Below are 22,002 nucleotides of genomic sequence, written 5' to 3' on the forward strand. Positions count from 1 at the left end.
AAACATAAACGCATATATGTACTTGTGTATATAAATATGTGTACATGGATATGTGAATGTGTGCATGTGTAAACGTGTAACGAGCGGTTCGTAGTTATCTAGAATCATTATTTTATTTGTTGGAAATAACCGTTTAGAAAACGTTGATATTTTGAAAATGAAACTCACCACTATCTGTTTCCCATGGGCATTTCTTTTTTTTATGTAATAATACAAACTGTTTAATTATATGCCTATATCACACGAGTTTACAGAGGCATTTGATATGTTATGTGAGATTTTTAGAGTGATAAACTTCAGTCTTAGTATACAGTAGCTACATAATTACTATTATGTGTTTTCTGAATTGCTTGGGCTCTAATTAATACAAAAAACAAATTCTTTGTTGTTTTCAAAATCTAATCGGATGGCGACCACTACGGAAACAAAAAACAACCGACGGATAGTGACATCACTTCGGATTTTCTATTCCGAAGGCCGTATTTTTGTTATTTTGTATGGCAACAGAAGGTTTGGTGTCAAATAAAAGTGTTCAAAACATTAATGAGATTTTTTCATGTTAATATAAATTTAACGAAAATTGCTAAAACCATCGAGGTATGAACTGATATGATGTGCTAAACCGAACGTCATCGCGCTGGAAATTTCATCCGATGTCACTTCAGCTAGTCTTATAGCTGAATATCATCAAAGATAGAGCCACAATCGCACAGTGACTTTATATCTTCAGCCCTACAACACACTTACTATGAATAGTATTTTTTTTTTTTTTTTTTTTTTTAAATAAATCAAGTTTATATTTTCAATGTCACATTTTCTCGTTAGTTCAGGAGTGAGGCTAGGCTGTGTCCTTGCACCAACTCTTTTCAACACTTGCATGGATTGGATACTGGGCAGAGCTACTGTTCAAAGTCATTGTGGAGCAACACTGGGCAATATCAAGGTTACAGACCTTGACTTTGCCGATGATGTCTTTGGAAACGTTAGTGGTGGCTCTGGATGCATTTAGCAATGAAGCGAAACCCTTGGGTCTAGAGGTCTCCTGGACCAAGACCAAGGTCCAGGACTTTGGGGACTTGCTAGAACCTGTTCAGTCGGTACGTGCTTGCGGCGAGAACAATGAAGTCACAGAGAGCTTTACATACCTTGGTAGTGTAGTTCATAACTCTGGGCTGTTAGACCAAGAAGCCAGCAGACGGATTGGCCTGGCAACAGGGGTCATGAACTTTATTTCATCTGTCACATTCAAATCAATTAGCATGGAATGAAAACTCATGAGTTTATTGGTGTTGAAGTTTGCACTTGCAAGTGATGCATCCGCCGTGTTTACTTTGCTACAACTTGTCTTGATCCTCAAGATCAACAGAAGTATTTGGACATGTCAGTACCTGTGCAGAAGGACCAAGCTATGGGTTCTCAAGGCCCTGATAATGCCAGTTTTGCTGTATGGTAGTGAAACCTGGACATTATCCTGTGCCTTGGAAGCTCGTCTTGAAGCCTTTAGTAATAGGTCCTTGCGCCAGATCATGGGGTACTGTTGGCGGGACCATGTGTCCAACCAACGGTTGCACCGTGAGACTGGCACAGGACCTGTTATCTGCACAATCTGTGATTGCCAACTCAGGCTATACGGCCACCTGGCTCGCTTTCCTCAGGATGATCCTGCCCATCAGATCGTCTCTGCTAGATACAACCCTGGGTGGAGGAGGCCTGCGGGACGACCGAGGAAGTCGTGGCTTGCGTACATCGACCAAATTTGTCGTGAAGAACTCGAGATGGGCCGAGTCCCTGCCTGGCGTCTTTCCATGAGGGATTCTTGTGGTTGGAAGCGAAGGATTGGATGCGGCTATGCGCCCCCGTCGGCGTTAGCCCCCTTGATTGATTGATTGATACATCTAATAAATTTTCTATGAAAAATTGAGGGTGCATTTTTGTTGTCAAATGTTGCATTATTGTTTAGGTAATGTATTTATTGTATATTATTATATGCAGTGCAATAAACAAGAAAGGAGCGCAGGGAATCTTATTATCACCAGTATTTGATCCTACGCACTCTAACCTAATCTAATATTCATCCGTTTTTGATAGTGTATGGTCCAATATTACTATTTATATCCGTTTTCTCTATCATCTGATGTTTAGAGAACCGCAGAAATGCTGCTACGGAAAAACTAACAACCCTTAAGACCAAGGTCTGTGTAAGTACTTATATTGGCGACAGCATGAAAAATCTCGTTTGGCTCGCCGTGCAGCTGCAGGATCATGTGGTCGACTGAAGTATTCTAAAACAAATGACGTGTTCGTTTATTTTTCGAGATTGAGGCACAGTCACTGCTCATGCATTATTATATATATATATATATATATATATATATATATATATATATATATATATATGTATATGTATATATATATGTATATATATGTATGTATGTATGTATGTGTATATATATATGTATGTATATATATGTATGTATGTATGTATGTATATATATATATATATATATATATATATATATATATATATATATGTATATATACACTTATAAACATATATATATACATATAAACATATATATATATATATATATATATATATATATATATATATATATATATATATGTTTAAGTCAAAATCGAATCATATCTACCACATTTATAATGAAAGATATGAAAAATTGTTTGATGATTGTTACTTTCCTTTTTTCATCCTAGAACCCTTACATTGGTTTGAATTTGTTATCAAATGTCACTCATCCTCCCTTATTTCAGTAGGTAGTGTCAACCCAAGGTTTCATCTTCTATCCAGTAGGGGATAAATACATTGTGTAAAAATTGCCCACGCCACGATTGACTGGCTTGGATTCACGAACCTCGTCAGAGCCGAGTTTTTCCTCGCGAAGGTTTATATTCACGTGGGTAATTCCATACGAGTGTGAAAATGGGTTTGAGTATAGAGGTGACAAAGCTAAACAGTTTTTTTTTTATGTTTGAGAAAAAGGCATATAAATCGAAATATTACTGTATGCATCCCTCCGGAAAAAAAGTTTTATTTGAGTAGGGTGTAAACTCGTACGAATCCGTCGTAGTGTATACTATTATTTACTTCCGTGAAAATTAGCGGGCACTGTCATATATCATATTCAAAATAACGAACACCTGTATGTGTGTCCATGCATTTTGTTATAGGGCCCGATATTATTTTTCGTTGGCACTTACAAGTGATGAGGAAAGAAGCATCCCTCAGTCGAGGATCAAGACAAGTTGTAGCAAAGTAAACACGGCGGACGCATCACTTGCAAGTGCAAACTTCAACACCAATAAACTCGTGAGTTTTCATTCCATGCTAATTGATTTGAATGTGACAGATGAAATGAATATTGTAGCATTTTAGTGGACTTTCTTTGCATTCAGTATATGAATGGTATGGGGCTTGGGGAAACTAGTAAAACCATTGGGATATTTATCTGCTCAAAAATAAATTTGAGGTTATTCTTTTGTAATTAGTGAGTTTCTTTATAACGACATTTCAAGAATAGGCCTTATATGTTATAATTATTATTCTGACAGCAGAGAGACACGTTGGAAATGCAGGTGTATTTGTGAATAAATTTATTCGCCGGTAAGTTCATTGCTCGGTGACGTGTCATTTCTTTTCACGGTAATATTCAAAAGAAACCACGGTGGACAAGAGGAGTTGTGTACCCATTTGGCCAAGGGAATCCAGTAAAAGTATGTTTTAAGTTTATGAAGATCAATAATATTGTCAACACATGTTAGCTGCTAAAAGGAGTATGTAGTTTATAATGTTTGACAATTTTTTTCAGCATCCTTTTAGTTTTTTCTTAGACACCCACAGTGGCCTTCAAAATTGAAAATCTTTTGTGTAATTTGCTTGGTTGTGTTATATTTTAAATATAATTGTAACTAGCTCTAATCTCTAATGACTTGCATATTGGATAACCAACCTGATAGTGGTACAGGGAATAAGTTAAAGACACCGACGTGCGTAGATAGAGGGAAATGGACACTGCCATCTTATAGTGGGAAAAATAGAAGGGGATAGAATATAGTTTAAGATGCGCAGGCCTTATAGTCACTGCTAAATGACAAAAATATAACGCACGACCGCCTTTCAAATTCAAAGTCATTCAGCTTGTTTACCATGCGAAGAAAACCACAACACTGACCCACAAACGCATTTATGCATTAGCGAACTAGTCCGTCTATCATTACTCGCTTGTCAAAACGATATTTGGCTAATTATCTGTGTGTGCTGGTACGCATTTATGCCATTAAAGTCTTTTAGTAATGTTGGTAAATGTTTATGATAGGACCACAGAGGCGAAGTCCCCGACTCCCGACAACAAGGTTGGGGGATACTGTGGGAAATTGGGGGTTGGGGGGGTGATTTTGTTCATACCATGCATTTTAAAAAGCAAAAGAATGTGGGAAATTGATAATCTGAGCCAAGGATAGTATTTCAGACGACAAAGAAAGTGGAAAATGTAAAAACGAGAGAAGATTCGGCTACGTATGATTCGATACAGTGTTGCGCAAGCGAAAGAGTGAGTGAACCGCATCTTAAATGCACGAACTAGCAGGAGGATCGCTGTATGAACCAAAAAACCCTCCTAACCCGATGGCTATGCCCCCAGACATCCTCCCGATTACTGTATTTCCTTACCGGGGGCTCCGCCACCAGACCCCCTCCCGATTATCTAGCTTTCCTACCACTTTGGGAAGTGATGAACCGCAGACGAAAATCTACAACTAGAACACAGTTATTGTATATCACTGAGTTTCGTGTTATCCCTGATATTGTAATGATTTCAGTGAGAGATTGAAAACAATAGGAAACACAAGTAGCACTGTAAACAACCTTCACCTTTGGAACAAACAACGAGAACTGTGACAATAGAACTGTCAAATTTGCCGAGAGATGGCAGCGATGCGCAAGTATGGATATACCATGTATTTCTAATGAAACTATGGTACGTATATGGTAAAACTGATCACATTAAGCTTGTTTTACCCCATAATTTCCCTGATATATATCATGCCCTCCCCTGCTAACTGGACTATCGAATCAAGATCGTCGTTGGAGAAATGGTACTTGATCTCCTGAACGATTCATTCACAGAAGAAAAACGGCGAAAAACGATGAAATCATAGCATTTCATGTAAAAAAACATCAATTTTTTTTTTACTTAGTTTCTGGGAGGGTACGTCGCTCTCAGTACCGGTACAGTCCCAAGTATTGATTTCTCTGGCAAACGGTTGAGTGTGGTCATCCTATAGAGGTCTGGATGTTGCTGATGAGGTAAAATTTGTATTCTTGAGTTTCAGTGAAAGCATCTAAACATTATTATTATTATTATTATTTTAAATAATTCTGCAAAGGAGATTGTGATGATTTTGGTATCATTGAGGTCCTCTTACACTCTAAATGTAAAGAAATTATTGCATGGAAACCCCCCAAACCCCCATATTCTTGGCCGCAATAGCAGGGGAGGGTATGAAAGGTACAAGGCAAATTGCAGGGTAAAATGCGAATAATCTACACAGAAACTGCCACTATATTTTCTAATCTACGACCCAATGGTGGGCAGCATTTACAACAGGAGAGAGCATATGACAATCATGTGGAAATGGCATTGCCAAGACTTTTCAATGCTCTCTCTTGCCATGTATATGTGGAGGATTCTTTGTTTTCCTGGGCAGAGGTTGGGGGCAGCACCTCCACATTGGGGGTGTCACAGGGGGCACAGCCCCCTGCAATAGACAATATATTAACTGATTCTGTGTAGGTTATTCATATTTTACTCTGCAGAATCCCAGGTAACTTCCATGCCCTCCCCAGCTAATGGGAGGGTTTCTTTACAATAAAACCTACATATTTGGATTGTAGACTGTGAGAGAAATCCACGATACCAAAATCATTGATCTGTTTAACTAAACTATTAGAAAAAAATTACCATTGTATTATAAGGGATCAATGTCTGCCATATTTCAAGGGAAATGATATATTCTCATTCTATATGATGTAATGAACTGTATAAAAGTCATTCATTATGTTCCCAGTGCAGTAACAAGTACTGCACTGACTACATAACTCATTTGTGTGATATGTCAAATAGTATATTCTGTTAACCCTTTGGATCAGGATGCTTTACTACCATCATGTTGCACAAAATATAGGGTTACTTTAGTAGCTATGCTGATGGATTTAGGCTTGTAGGCCAGGCACACACAAACACTCTTGCGCGTTGACAAAACTCCATGCCTACCCTTTTGCAGTGTTGTATTCTCTTTTTTTGCATAAGCATTTTTCCCCCCCATTATCCAAGGTCTATATTAGTTATTTGATCTGCTTTATCCAGATGGTACTGTTTTCCTTGCACAGACTTCGTTCCATCTTTCTAGATTAGTGGTTCCCAAACCTTTTCTGGTCGTTACCCGCTTTTCATACATGATCTTTGTCCATGGCCTACCACCAAGCATAATCCATGACAACAGTAATTGTCTACAGTCCTACAATTAATTGGTCGACATAAAAAACACTAGAAAATCCTGTAATTTTGTTGATGCCATTTGTTTTTTTTTTTTTTTGTTAAGTATTGCTAAAGGAATTTGTTGTGTGCCTTTGCTGAATCGGTATTTATTACCGATTTTCATCAATTTTTGGCGTTGTTTCTTCTATGAGTGAATCGTTCATGAGATTGAGTACCATTTCTCCATGAAGTATATAAGGGAAATTATGGGGTAAATAGGCTTGAATAAGAAGAAAAACAATAAAAATAAAAAACTGAACAGGAATCCAACCCACCTTTCAGCAAAACTAAATGGGAATTCACACATTCCAAACCACCACTCCCAACACCCCCCAGGATACATTCTCTTCATCTCGGTATGTACAGTAAGATAGAGCTGCATTCACACCATAAAATAATAAACCAAATACCTTTATATCCGGAAACATCTAACTTTCGATGCTTCTTTGTACCGTCTGGATTGTTTCGATTTTAATCACCTTTTTCGTCATTTGAAGCTCTTGATGGGCCCAGATATAAAACTGGGATGGTTACTAAAGTCTTATTATTCTTCGATGCCTTTGTAAAAGTCTTAAAAAAATATCCCAGAATCAACACAACACTGGAAACGCAACATTTCTCACAGGCGTTTTACCTTGAAATGAGCGCGCCTGTGAATTGTCAATCTGGCAGCAGGAGCAAGAAAATGTGAAACACTCAATGCGCACGATTCTATATAAGGGTATGAATAAATATTAAAATATGGAAATGAAGTATAACAACATTAATAAATGACTTTCAAGGCAAGTGTGTAACAGCAAACACTGATAATTAGCCAAATATCGTTTTGACAAGCACTTAGTAACACACGGACTAGTTCTGGCATCGCAGTAATGAGTTAATCGGTCAGTGTTTTGTTATTCCTGGCAAGGTGAACAGGTTGCTGGACTTGGAATTTGTGCGGAGACCGCGCGTTATATTTTCATCAATTAGCGGTAACTATAAGGCCGCTGCAGCTTAAGGGGGCCGATGCGCTCAAGAACAAAGTTCATCAGTTATGATCGGATATGCGTGATTTCTTAATATGTTATACATAAATATAAAGTGATAAACACCACCATGTTTCGTATCATTGAACAAATTTGTTGAGAAGATTACCACCTATAGTCCATAGCAATACCTAAAATTTGCAAAGACCTGAGTTTTAAATTTCGTTTTAGTTTAGTGGATTTTTTTTTTTTTTTTTTTTTTTTTTTTTAATGCCCAGTCTTATGAACATCACGATATGAAATACAGACTACTATTACCTAAAATCAAATTTTTCTCTAAGAAAACCATTACAAATATATTCAGCTTTTAAAGTTCCAAACCCCATTAGAATTGCCCAAGTATTTATGGATGAATTTAAAAAATGCTGACAAATGTTGACAAAGGTGTAGTTTTGAGATAATGGGCTCCAAAATTTTGGATTTCCCTCTTTTTTTTTTTTTTTTATTATTTATTTATTTATTTATTTTTAGAATTCTAATTTCTGTGGCAATCTTGCTGCATTTTATTGCATTCACATGGTATTATGAAGTGTAGCTGGTACATTGTCCCCTCCTTTTGCAAAGTACCAATGGTAATAACTGCACATAATTGTGGAATTACCGCCTGTCTACACAGGTTTTCCAGTACCTAACCTGGCCACGTGAGGTATTTAGATGTATAAAAACTATTGCAGCTGTGATTAAGGAGTATTTCTGATCATATTAAGGTTATTAAATAATAGAATAACATCTACAGTTAGTATTGTCCCCTTACTTTGTTATATAGGCCTACTCTGCGATATGGTGTTATGGAGGTAGAAGCTAACAACCTTTCTCTCTGATTTTCGGGTGGAGTTTTGTCTCCCAGAGCCCCAGGCTTGGCGATCAGCTGATGGGTAAACAGAGTTGCCAGCTAGCTACCAGAGAATTCCAAAATAAACCGAAAAAAAAGATAAAAAACAAATTTGTTGAGTAAATTTTCACAGACGCAACAATGTAAACATTGGAGTGGGGGGCGGGGGATCAGAGATTTAGTCATAACTCCTTTAATTTTACATATTTAGCAAAAATATTACGTCACGAGATTGCCAAATCCCACTAGATTACAGGAGATAAAAAAAAAAAAAAAATTGAACATTTTTGAAAATTTTCGTTGTGACGGCCCCCTTAAACTATGTTCTGTCCCACTCCATTTCGTCCTCTCTAAAAGATGGCTGTGTTCATTTCCCTCTATCAACGTGTGTCAGTGTCTTCAACTTATACCGCCGAATCTCCTATAATTATTGAAATGGTTCTAAAGAAATAACATAATGCACATAAGAAAAAGGATCCATACTTAGAATAATTGTAAAATTGACATTATTGTAAAAAAAAGAAAAAAAGAAAAAAAAAGTCTGAACAATAAGCAAAAATAAAAGTAAATAAAACAGCTTAGGGAACCTCATGTTAAGAAAAAATTATTTACTACCCTAATATGTCTCAATATCTTGTTTTATGTCAAGAAATCGTAATCAGACAAGAAAAAAGAGAACTGCACAAACCTATACTAAACTAGTAAGTTCCCTCCACTGACCTAACCAAATCTAACTCCCTTGGTTATATATTGGCCTATACATATTGCTCCTTCCATTCTGCTACATGTCTCCCAGTTTGGGAACCATTGATTTAGTCAGATCAGGAGAGTGAGATTCACATGTATCTTCAAAACATGTTTGTGAATAACTCATCAGACTTAGTCTATTTCAAGTATGTGTTGTTCTAGAGTTATATTTATAGTCTTTTCTTTCTCATGTTAAGGCCTACTCATATATGAATGATGATGCCTTTTGGATTACCTTTAACCCCTTAAGAAAAGTGTACTTTAAACTTTATATTTTGCAGGTTAAAATGGAAACAATGAAAGATCTATCATTAGTCCAGAAATATGTCAAGGTTGCTGCAGTGGTCAGCCTATATTGGTATGTAAAAGTTATTTGCTTGTCAAATACAACTTTTATATGTTGATGAAGGTTTACGATAGAATTCTTACATAGCTAAGGTATCATTTGTTTTTTGCACATTTGTAGGTTTTGTCATCTTTTTTGTGGAATTTATATATAATTAGATTAGATAATTTTATTAAAATTTAAAGTTATTAATAAGATTATTGTGTAAAGATAAATTGGGAATATTTTGTTCCATCACCTTATGCAGTGTATTTTCATTATTACCACATGTTTATATGAAAATTATTGCATTTTGCTCTCTTTGCAGGGTTGTTTCAATATCTATGGTATTTGTTAACAAATATCTACTGGGCGGCTCTTCCATGGGGGATGGAGATGCCCCTTTATTTGTGACATGTTTCCAGTGTTCTGTGACTGTGGTCTTTTGCCTTCTCATGAAATACAGCTCTAGATTGTTGCCACATCTTGTCACATTCCCTGAAGTTGGAGCTTTAGAAGCAGAGAAAGTGAAGAAAGTAAGCTTGTTATTAATTTGGTTTAATATTAATTGATTAACTAATTAATTTTATCTTTACCTGCAGTAATAAAATAATAAATTAGGACAGTGTTAAATGATTCCATTCCGTTTTCCACTGCATTATTTGTGTCTATTACTATGTTGCCATCTTTCCTTTTTATTGTTTTCACCTTCTCGCATTTTTTCTTGAGTTTATTATCTCTAACACATCTATTTGGCTTTTGTGTATTTCAGTTTTATGTATCTGCTGAACTCATTGTTTTCTCTTTTTATGTATTGATTTATTACATGTACAGAACATCAAATTGATATTTCATTGTGATGCTGTATTTCCTTATCATTAATTTTCTAAATTAATTGAACAGTAATTTTGTCCTTGTATGTTTCTATTTTCTTTAGTCTGTAGTTACTCCCAGCAGTACACAAAGGTTGTATTATAGAATTTCTGGGTTATATGGAACTGGTTATATAATATGTCTGATTCTTTGTATCATTATCTGAGCTTTTCTAGGTCCTTAAGTGTCGGTAATGATGTCTGAACCATAGATTTACTTTCATTTGAGTTGTAGTTATATTGAATGGTTGTCCTTTTAGTTTAATTGTTGCAATTCTGTCTGACACTGTTCTCAAGTATGTTTGTCTATTAGCATTCCTTATCCTTTTATGAAATTTCCTATTCCTGTTATATTCAGTTTCTTTTTCACTATTTCTGCTTTTGAGCTGTAAATGATCGTGTTTTATAGAGTTTTCAGTTTTGCAATAATATATAAAGTTACTTGATGGCTTCACCTCTCAGTTTGAGACTAGAAGAAGAATGATGTATACAGTTTTAGTGTTCCCCTTTTATGACTTTGCTTGGGCCAGTCTTAGTTATACTTAAACATAGATGCCTCTGCAAGTGATAAGTCATCAAGAAGTCAATTATGAGTCCTACCTATCTCAGCTGTTTACCCTTTACCTTGATTTTCAGATTTTTTTTTTCTATTTTTATTTGCTATGATTAATGTTATTAACATTATTATGATTTAATTGTCAGTAATAATAATAATAATAATAACAATAACAATAACAATGTTGATTTTAATGCTGTTAGAAAAAATAATTATCCAAAAACTCAAAGACAGTGGATAGTGCAATTAATCAACACCAATAAATTAACTCCTCTGTGTTGGGTACGGCTGTAACCATCTTAATCATATATTATGTGTATATGTATATTATGTGTATATGTAAGTGGGTTGGCTGTACACAGTATAAACTCCCAAAACATCAAACTTTGGTAACAGTATCTATGTGCAGTATCATCACCACTTGTAATTATTTGGCCTTTTTATTGAATGCTGTTGCTGAAAGGAATGATTGGTATGATTGTTCATTCTGAAGCAATCAAGTACATATAAGTTGGTACTGTTAGTTTCATAATTTTTGTCATAATATCTTGCATGAAATTGTATTCACTTGGTATATGGTATATCATTCCATTCATATGATGTTTATTTATAACTTATGTAAGTTCTTTATCCCATCAGTGGAAGGGGGAGGATCAAGAAAAATCATTTGTAAAAAAAGGAAAGAGGAAAAATCAAAAACATTTTGAGATTATTATTGAGTTGATAATATGTGATTCCCCAATTTTTTTAGGGTCCAGTACAGGCTAAATTATTTAATTTGTAGTTTTATATAATTACTGTAAACATTTTTCTTACAGGTTTTGCCATTAACGTGCATGTTTGTTGCCATGATTTCCATGAACAACCTGTGCCTGAAGTATGTTGGAGTAGCATTTTATTATGTTGGGCGATCATTATCAACAGTGTTCAATGTCATTTTCACGTACCTGATCCTTGGTAAGTGGATAATTGATTTGAAAGTCCAATATGATATAAAGTAAAACATTTTGTTGACTGTATATTCTTAGTATGTTCGATTGCAATTTTTTATTTGTTTATTTTTTCTTCAACATCTTTTGCTATTTTATGAGGAATTGCTAGGTAAATCCTATAATATTTTCATGGTTGTCAATCACATGCCGATGGGGATGGCATGTGTGTACATGCCATGTCCACTGTATGTTCAATTTAGTAACAATTTTTACATATTGATGGCTCCACAAGTACTAAGTCACCAATGAGCCAATTACAAGAAGCACCTGTCTCACTTGTTTACCCTTTTTCTTGATTTTCAATAATATTTTCTAGTGTTTAATACTGCTGTTAGTAATGTCAATAGCAATATAGTAATTTTCATGTTTGTAGAATAAGTAACAGTATCAATATTGATAGCATTAGTATTGACCTTGAGGTCACAAGATCTACTAATTGCCTCCTTTGTGGCTAAGCACTGGCAAGCCAATACTAAAGTGAATGCAACATTTTCCTGGCAGCATTGGGTTAATTTCAATTTGTATGTAAACCCAAAGAATATAAACTTGTGTGAAAACTTGTACTCTCAAGGTCTCAATATTTGTAATTTATAGTACTTCTGTAATATATATTGAGGAAACACTATTACCTACATGAAATGATAGGCTAGCAACTGATGAAAAGCTATCCATGTTTTATTTTTTCCAGGTCAAAAGACATCATTACCTGCAGTAGCAAGCTGTGGTGTTATCATTGCAGGTTTTTTCTTAGGAGTTGATCAAGAGAATGTTGCAGGTGAGGACTATTCTCCGTCCAGTTATTATCTTGCTAATATTTATTTGTTGGAATAAGAACTGCCTTAGAGGGAACCATCTCTCATGCAAATATGTTTATTGTTGGGAACATTAATCAGTTACCCTTATTAAGGAAACTAAATTACTTCTTTGAAGATTTTACTCTGATATGGAGTTTGATATGTAAGGTATGCATATAATTGCTAAGATATATGCATTGATTAAAAATTTACCCAGTAATTTTCTGATTGTACAGTTCATTTTTACACAAAAACAAACACATGTTTACTTGCACAAACATGCACACACTCACACATACACACACACACACTCACACTCACACTCACACTCACACACTCACTCACTCACTCACTCACTCACTCACTCACTCACTCACTCACTCACTCACTCACTCACTCACTCACTCACTCACTCACTCACTCACTCACTCACTCACTCACTCACTCACTCACTCACTCACTCACTCACACTCACTCACTCACTCACACTCACTCACTCACTCACTCACTCACTCACTCACTCACTCACTCACTCACTCACTCACTCACTCACACACACAACCACACACACACAACCACACACACACACAACCACACACACACACAACCACACACACACACAACCACACACACACACAACCACTCACACACACACAACCACACACAAACAACCACACACTCACACATACACACACACACACTCACACATTCACTCACTCACTCACTCACTCACTCACTCACTCACTCACTCACTCACTCACTCACTCACTCACTCACTCACACACAAACACTCAAACAAGCACACACATTCACAGAAACACACACACAAACACTCACACAAGCACACACATTCTCACTAACACTCACACAAGCACACACATTCACACTAACACTCACACAAGCACACACATTCACACTAACACTCACACAAGCACACACATTCACATTCATATACACACACATTCACACTCATATACACACACATTCACACATGCTCACACACATGCTCACACTCTCATACACTCACTCAGTCATTCAATTACTCACTCACTTATTCACTCTCTCATACACAGGTGTACCCACAGACACACAAAACCACACACACACATTCACACTAACACTCACACAACCACACACACACACAACCACACACACACACACAACCACACACACACACAACCACACACACACACACAACCACACACACACACAACCACACACATACAACCATACACACACAACCACACACACACACACAACCACACACACAAGTTCACAAACACACACACACACACAACCACACACACAACCACACACACAACCACACACACACAACCACACACACACACACAACCACACACACACACACCACACACACACACAACCACACACACGCACACACACAACCACACACATGCACACACACAACCACACACACACACAACCACACACACACACATACACACACACAGACACATACACACACATACACACACACACACACAACCACACAAACACACACACACACACACATGCACACACACACAGACACACAGACACACACACACACCACACACACACACAACCACACACACACACAACCACACACACACAACCACACACACACACAACCACACACACACAACCACACACACACACACCCACCCACACACACACACACACACACACACAACCACACACACACACACAACCACACACACACACAACCACACACACACACAACCACACACACACAGCCACACACACACACAACCAAACACACACACAACCACTCACACACACAACCACACACACACACAACCACACACACACAACCACACACCACACACACACAACCACACACACACAACCACACACACAACCACACACACACAACCACACACACAACCACACACACACAACTATACACACACACAACTATACACACACACAACCACACACACACAACCACACACACACACCACACACACTCAACCACACACACAACCACACACACAACCACTCACACACAGCCACTCAAACACACAACCACTCAAACACACAACCACTCACACACAATCACTCACACAACCACTCACACAACCACACACACACACAACCACACACACACACAACCACACACACACACCACACACACACACAACCACAAACACACAACCACACACACAACCACACACACACACAACCACACACACAACCACACACACACACACAACCACACACACACACAACCACACACACACAACCACACACACACAACCACACACACACAACCACACACACAACCACACACACAACCACACACACACACAACCACACACACACACAACCACACACACACACAACCACACACACACACAACCACTCACACACACAACCACACACACACACAACCACACACACACTCAACCACACACACAACCACACACACAACCACACACACAACCACACACACACACACAACCACACACACCCAACCACACACATACACGCAACCACACACATACACGCAACCACACACATACACGCAACCACACACATACACGCAACCACACACATACACACAAGCACACACATACACGCAACCACACACATACACGCAACCACACACATACACGCAACCACACACATACACGCAACCACACACATACACGCAACCACACACATACACGCAACCACACACATACACGCAACCACACACACACACACACATACACATACACACACACACTACACACACACAACCACACGCACAACCACACACACGCACAACCACACATAAACACACAACCACACACACACACACACACGCAAACATACACACACACACACACACACATCCACGCCCACACCCACACCCACACACACAACCACACGCACACACAACCACACGCACACACTACCACACGCACACACTACCACACGCACACACAACCACACGCACACACAACCACACGCACACACAACCACACGCACACACAACCACACGCACACACACACGCACACACAACCACACGCACACACAACCACACACACACAACCACACACACACACAACCACACACACACACAACCACACACATTCACACATTCTCGTACATACTTGTATACACACTCACATATACTCGTACACACACACAACCACTCACACACACAACCACTCACACACACAACCACACACACACAACCACACACACACAACCACACACACACAACCACACACACACACAACCACACACAACCACACACACACACAACCACACACACACAACCACACACACACACAACCACACACACACAACCACACACACACAACCACACACACACAACCACACACACGCACACACAACCACACACGCACAACCACACACACAACCACACACACACAACACACACACACACAACCACACATACACAACCACACACACACAACACACACATACAAAACCACATACACATACACACACACACACACACACCCAACCACACTCACACTCAACCACACTCACACTCAACCACACTCACACTCACACACAACCACACTCACACTCAACCACACTCACACTCAACCACACTCACACAAAGAACCACACACACACAAGACACACACACACAACCACACTCACACACTACACGCACACAAAGAACCACACACACACAAGACACACACACAACCACACGCACACAAACATACACACAGAGCCACACACACACAACCACACACACAACCACACACACACAACCACACACACACACAACCACACACACACAGAACCGCACACACACAAGACACACACACACACCCAGACGCACACAAACAAACACACAGAACCACACACACACAACCACACACACAACCACACACACACACAACCACACACACACACAACCACACACACACACAACCACACACACACACAACCACAAACACACACTAACCACACACACACACTAACCACACACACACACTAACCACACACACACACTAACCACACACACACACACTAACCACACACACACACTAACCACACACACACACTAACCACACACACACACTAACCACACACACACAACCACACACACACACAACCACACACACACAACCACACACACAACCACACACACAACCACACACACAACCACACACACACAACCACACACACAACCACACACACAACCACACACACACAACCACACACACACAACCACACACACACACACAAGACCACACAGACACAGAAGACCACACACACACACACACACACACACACACACACACACACACAACCACACACACAACCACAACCACACACACAACCACACACACACAATCACACACACACAACCACACACACAAGACCACACACACAACCACACACACACTTGCACATGCACACACAACCACACACACAACCACACACACACACACACACACACACGCTCGTACACACATACACACACATAGGCGAGAAGTGTAGTGCATCTGTGCAGTACAGCTCTTACATGTTAAATATGGATACACACACACACAACCACACACACACACACACACTTACTCACACACACAAAACCACACCCACACACACACACAACCACACACACACACACCCACACACACACAGCCACACTCACATAACCACACACACACAAACACACACACACAACCACACACACACAACCACACACACACAACCACACACACACAACCACACACACACAACCACACACACAAGACCACACACACAAGACCACACACACACTTGCACATGCACACACAACCACACACACACAACCACACACACACAACCACACACACACAACCACACACACACAACCACACACACACAACCACACACACACAACCACACACACACAACCACACACACACACAACCACACATACACACACACACACACACACACATACACACACACACACACACACAACCACACACACACAACCACACACACGCAACCACACACGCACACAACCACACACACACACAACCACACACACACACAACCACACACACACACACACACACACACACACACACACACACACACACACACACACACACACACACACACACACACACACACACACACACACACACACTCACACACTCACACAACCACACACACCCACACACATATTCACACATACTCGTACACACACTCACACATACTTGTATACACACTAATACATACTTGTATACACACTCATACATACTTGTATACACATTCACACATACTCGTACACACACACACACACGCACTCGTACACACACACACACACACACACACACACACATAGGCGAGAAGTGCAGTGCATCTGTGCAGTACAGCTCTTACATGTTAAATATGGAGAGGTTTGAGCAATGGGTGGTCTAGTCTGCTAGCCTTGGGTGTATGTATATGTGTATAGTTCATGTTGAAAGGAAAATTTGGGTTAGAAAGTGAAGGAGAAAGTTAGAAAAAACAGAAAAAGATAGTGTGGCTTTGTAAGCTGGGACGTGAGAGAGGAGAGGGAAACAAGAAGTGACCGCGAATACTGCATGGTAAGCGTTTCACACCTAGGGACAACTGACGTGAGTACATCTCTGGTTTTTGTTTGTTTAATGAGGAACAACTGCGATCAGACAAGAAAAATGAAGTTAGCAGAAGCAGCAGTCAGAATTGAGGCTCTTGAAGCCAAGGTTGACAACATGGTAGGAGAATGCCTCAAAATACGTGAAGAGAATGTGAATCTGAAGGAATTGGTAGAAAACCTGCGTAGAAATGCAACAATTCAGAGAGAAAATATGGAAAAATCTGACCTGAAAATTAAAGAACTAAAGCAAAAGTTAGAAGCTGAATCCGAAGCAAAAAATCTACAGGAAAAAGTTGAGGTCATTAAAGTTCAAGAAACTGTCAAACAGATTGAAAGTAATTTGTCAAACAGTCAAGCTCAAATAATGGAAGAAGATGACAGCTACATATGCAGATGTATCAAAGGTAAAGGAAACCGTGAATGAAATGGAGAAAAGATAGAGAAAGACATCAAGACCACAAAGGAGGAAATTAATACACAACTTGCAGCAACGATTAAGAAGAACGAATTCAAATCCCACCTTGGGCAACATGCAAGAAATATTGCTAATTTGGCTGACGTAAACAAGGACATAGTCATATTGGGACATGAAGAAAGAGTTGTAGAAGATGGAATTGATCGATACAACGAAGACAAGAAATTAATTGTAGACATTCTCAAGGTCATTAATCCCGAATTCGCCGAGCAGAATAACATAGCTCACAGGAGGCTGGGGTTATTCGAAAAGCGAAAGAAATGGCCTCTAAAAGTAACATTCTTGAATAAGCAAATAGTAACTGATATAATAAAGAAAGCCAAAGTTCTGGCCACCTGTGAGGAACATAAAAAAAATCTGAATAAGAGAAAACATGACCAAAGATGACAGTAACACTACAAAAGAAATTGGGAGAAGTAAAAAAAAAAAAAAAATGAACAAAGGACTGTAGAGGGAAAAAACTTTTGTTTGGAGGGTGAGAGGTCTCCAAGCAAAGCAAATATACTTTCGGAACCAAAATGTAGAGGCAGACAAACATTAACCCTGCAACCAAATTTAATACCTAAAGATTATATAGAAATAGTTTATACAAATTCGAAGTTGCTTGAACTAGAGACAATAATTGATATGGATAAACTGGATGTAATATGCATCACTTAAACCAAACTGGACCCCTCCATAGACGATGTAACAAGAAAGGAAGAAAGAAAGGAATAGTACAATTACAAAATAGGTGATTATAGAAGCCTTATAGATTTCTTTGATAACATAAACTGGGAAACACTTCTGGATGATGAGAACCTTGATGTTCAGTATTCAAAATTTTGTGAGATCTATATAAAAGGAGTGGAAAAATTCATATCCAAATTCAAAATTGAAGCAAGAAATGGCCAAAAATGGTTCAACGACAAATGCAAGAAAATGAGGGGAAAAAAGCATCTCCTTGGAAAAGATTCAGGAGGCATAGATCTCAGGCAGAATGTGAAAGATATAAAGTAGGAAGAAATGAGTATACCCAAACCATGAGAGAGGCGAAATTAGACTTTGAAAAGGATATAATCAACAAATGTACAAGTCAACCAAAACTCTTCTTTAACTACATAAATAGTAAAACTAAAACTAGGGATCAAATTAGTGCCATCAAAGACAATAACATTATATTCTAAGGAGGAAGAAATGTGTGAAATCCTAAATGAGAAATTTCAGTCAGTGTTTGTTCAGGATCCATGCTTTGATATGGCAAATACCCGTACAAACGTAAAGAACCTCGTAAATATCACCCTCAAAAAGAACGAAACAAAAGATCTACTAAAAGGATTAGACAAGACCAAAGCAGAGGGACCTGATGAAATTTCTAACTGGGTTCTTAGGGAATGTGCCGAAGAAGTGTGTACTCCTTTATTGTTAATATTCCAAAATTCACTAAGACAATGTAAACTACCAAAAAGTTGAAAATTCGCAAATGTTACACCCTTAGATAAGAGTGGCGACAAACAAAACCCACTAAATTATAGACCAGTTTGACTAACTAGTGTAGGATGCAAACTGCTAGTAAGAATAATTAGAAAACAATGGGTTGAAATGCTTGAAAAATACAAAATGATATCAAATAAACAATTTGGTTTTAGAGAAGGAAGGTCGTGTGTAACAAATCTCCTCTGTTTTTATGATAGAGTATCTGAAATATTACAAGAAAGAGACGGCTGGGTGGATTGTGTGTATTTAGACTTTAAAAAGGCTTTTGAGAAGGTGTCTCATAGAAGACTACTATGGAAATTAGAGCACCTAGGTGGAGTAAAAGGCAACCTACTCGCATGGATGAAAGACTTTCTGCATGAAAGACAAATGAACACAGTAATTAGAGGAAAGCATTCTACATGGCGACGAGTAACCAGTGGAGTGCCTCAAGGATCAGTGTTGGCGCTGATTATGTTTACTATTTTCGCCAATGATTTAGAGTCAAACATAAGCCCAGGTAGTTGTCTGAATATGTTTGCAGATGACGCAAAGATACAAAAGAGGATAACAGACAACGTCTCATGCCAATGCCTCCAAAGTCACATCGAGAACTTATTCACGTGGAGTTGTACATGGAAAATGGAATTCAGTACCAATAAATGCCATGTAGTCAGGTTTGGAGAAAGCAGAAATCGTCCACTATTCCAATACAAACTAGTGGACGCAGTATTAGACACAGCTGACAGGGAAAAAGGTCTTGGGATAATCATAAATAGAAACCTAAACCCAAATGACCATATAAATGAAAAGTCCACTAAATGTTAGGACTGATTGCCAACATGAAGAGGGCATTCGTGTATGTGGACGAAGATATGGTAAAGAAGATCATTAAAGCAATCATAAGACCAAGTCTTGAGTACGGTGCAGTAGTATGGAGTCCAAACTTAAAAAAAGTTATTGACAAACTGGAAAGAGTCCAAAGAGCGGCGACAAGATGGGCACATATCCTAAGAGATCTGAGTTACGAAGACAGACTACAGAAGTTAGGACTTACTACCTTGGAAGAAAGAAAGAAAAGGGGGGACATGATTATGCTTTTCAACTGCATTACAGGAAGAGTGAAGATAGATAAGGATGACTTTTTGATCTTGAACACAAATATAGTTTCCCAAATAGAATTATTGAATCGTGGAACAGTCTTCCCAATCAAGTAGTGTGTGCCAAAACTGTGCATCAATTTAAAAAGTTACACGATAATTTAGATATAGCAGACGGGACCACCTGAGCATAGCTCTTCTCCCGTATTCAAACAACTAGGTAACAACTAGGTAAGAACACACAAGACCACACACTCACACAAGACCACACACTCACACAAGACCACACACTCACACAAGACCACACACACACACAAGACCACACACACACACAAGACCACACACACACAAGACCACACACACACACAAGACCACACACACACACAAGACCACACACACACACAAGACCACACACACACAAGACCACACACACACACAAGACCACACACACACAAGACCACACACACACAAGACCACACACACACACAAGACCACACACACTCACAAGACCACACACACACACAAGACCACACACACACACAAGACCACACACACACACAAGACCACACACACACACACAAGACCACACACACACAGCAGAGCACACACACACACAACACCACACACACACACAAGACCACACACACACACAAGACCACA

General features: G+C 38.8%; 1 protein-coding gene across 3 annotated transcripts in view; it reads left to right on the top strand.

The window, feature by feature from the left end:
* The first annotated feature begins 2,875 nt into the window (after window positions 1-2,875).
* The window catches only part of nac (GDP-fucose transporter nac), a 29,430-nt gene continuing 10,303 nt past the window's right edge, over window positions 2,876-22,002 (top strand). Inside the window, exons 1-5 of one of the 3 annotated variants that reach the window (XM_070144762.1) lie at window positions 2,876-2,915; window positions 9,443-9,519; window positions 9,815-10,022; window positions 11,733-11,871; window positions 12,595-12,681. In XM_070144762.1, the coding sequence (XP_070000863.1) occupies window positions 9,449-9,519; window positions 9,815-10,022; window positions 11,733-11,871; window positions 12,595-12,681 (505 nt within the window). In that variant the 5' untranslated portion in view covers window positions 2,876-2,915; window positions 9,443-9,448. Of the gene's footprint in view, window positions 2,916-3,055; window positions 3,329-3,621; window positions 3,733-9,442; window positions 9,520-9,814; window positions 10,023-11,732; window positions 11,872-12,594; window positions 12,682-22,002 lie in introns of those variants that run through there. The other 2 variants (XM_070144760.1, XM_070144761.1) reach the window with 2 other exon arrangements.

Source organism: Penaeus vannamei, chromosome 32, assembly GCF_042767895.1.
Source record: "Penaeus vannamei isolate JL-2024 chromosome 32, ASM4276789v1, whole genome shotgun sequence".
In the NCBI taxonomy this organism is placed as follows: domain Eukaryota; kingdom Metazoa; phylum Arthropoda; class Malacostraca; order Decapoda; family Penaeidae; genus Penaeus; species Penaeus vannamei.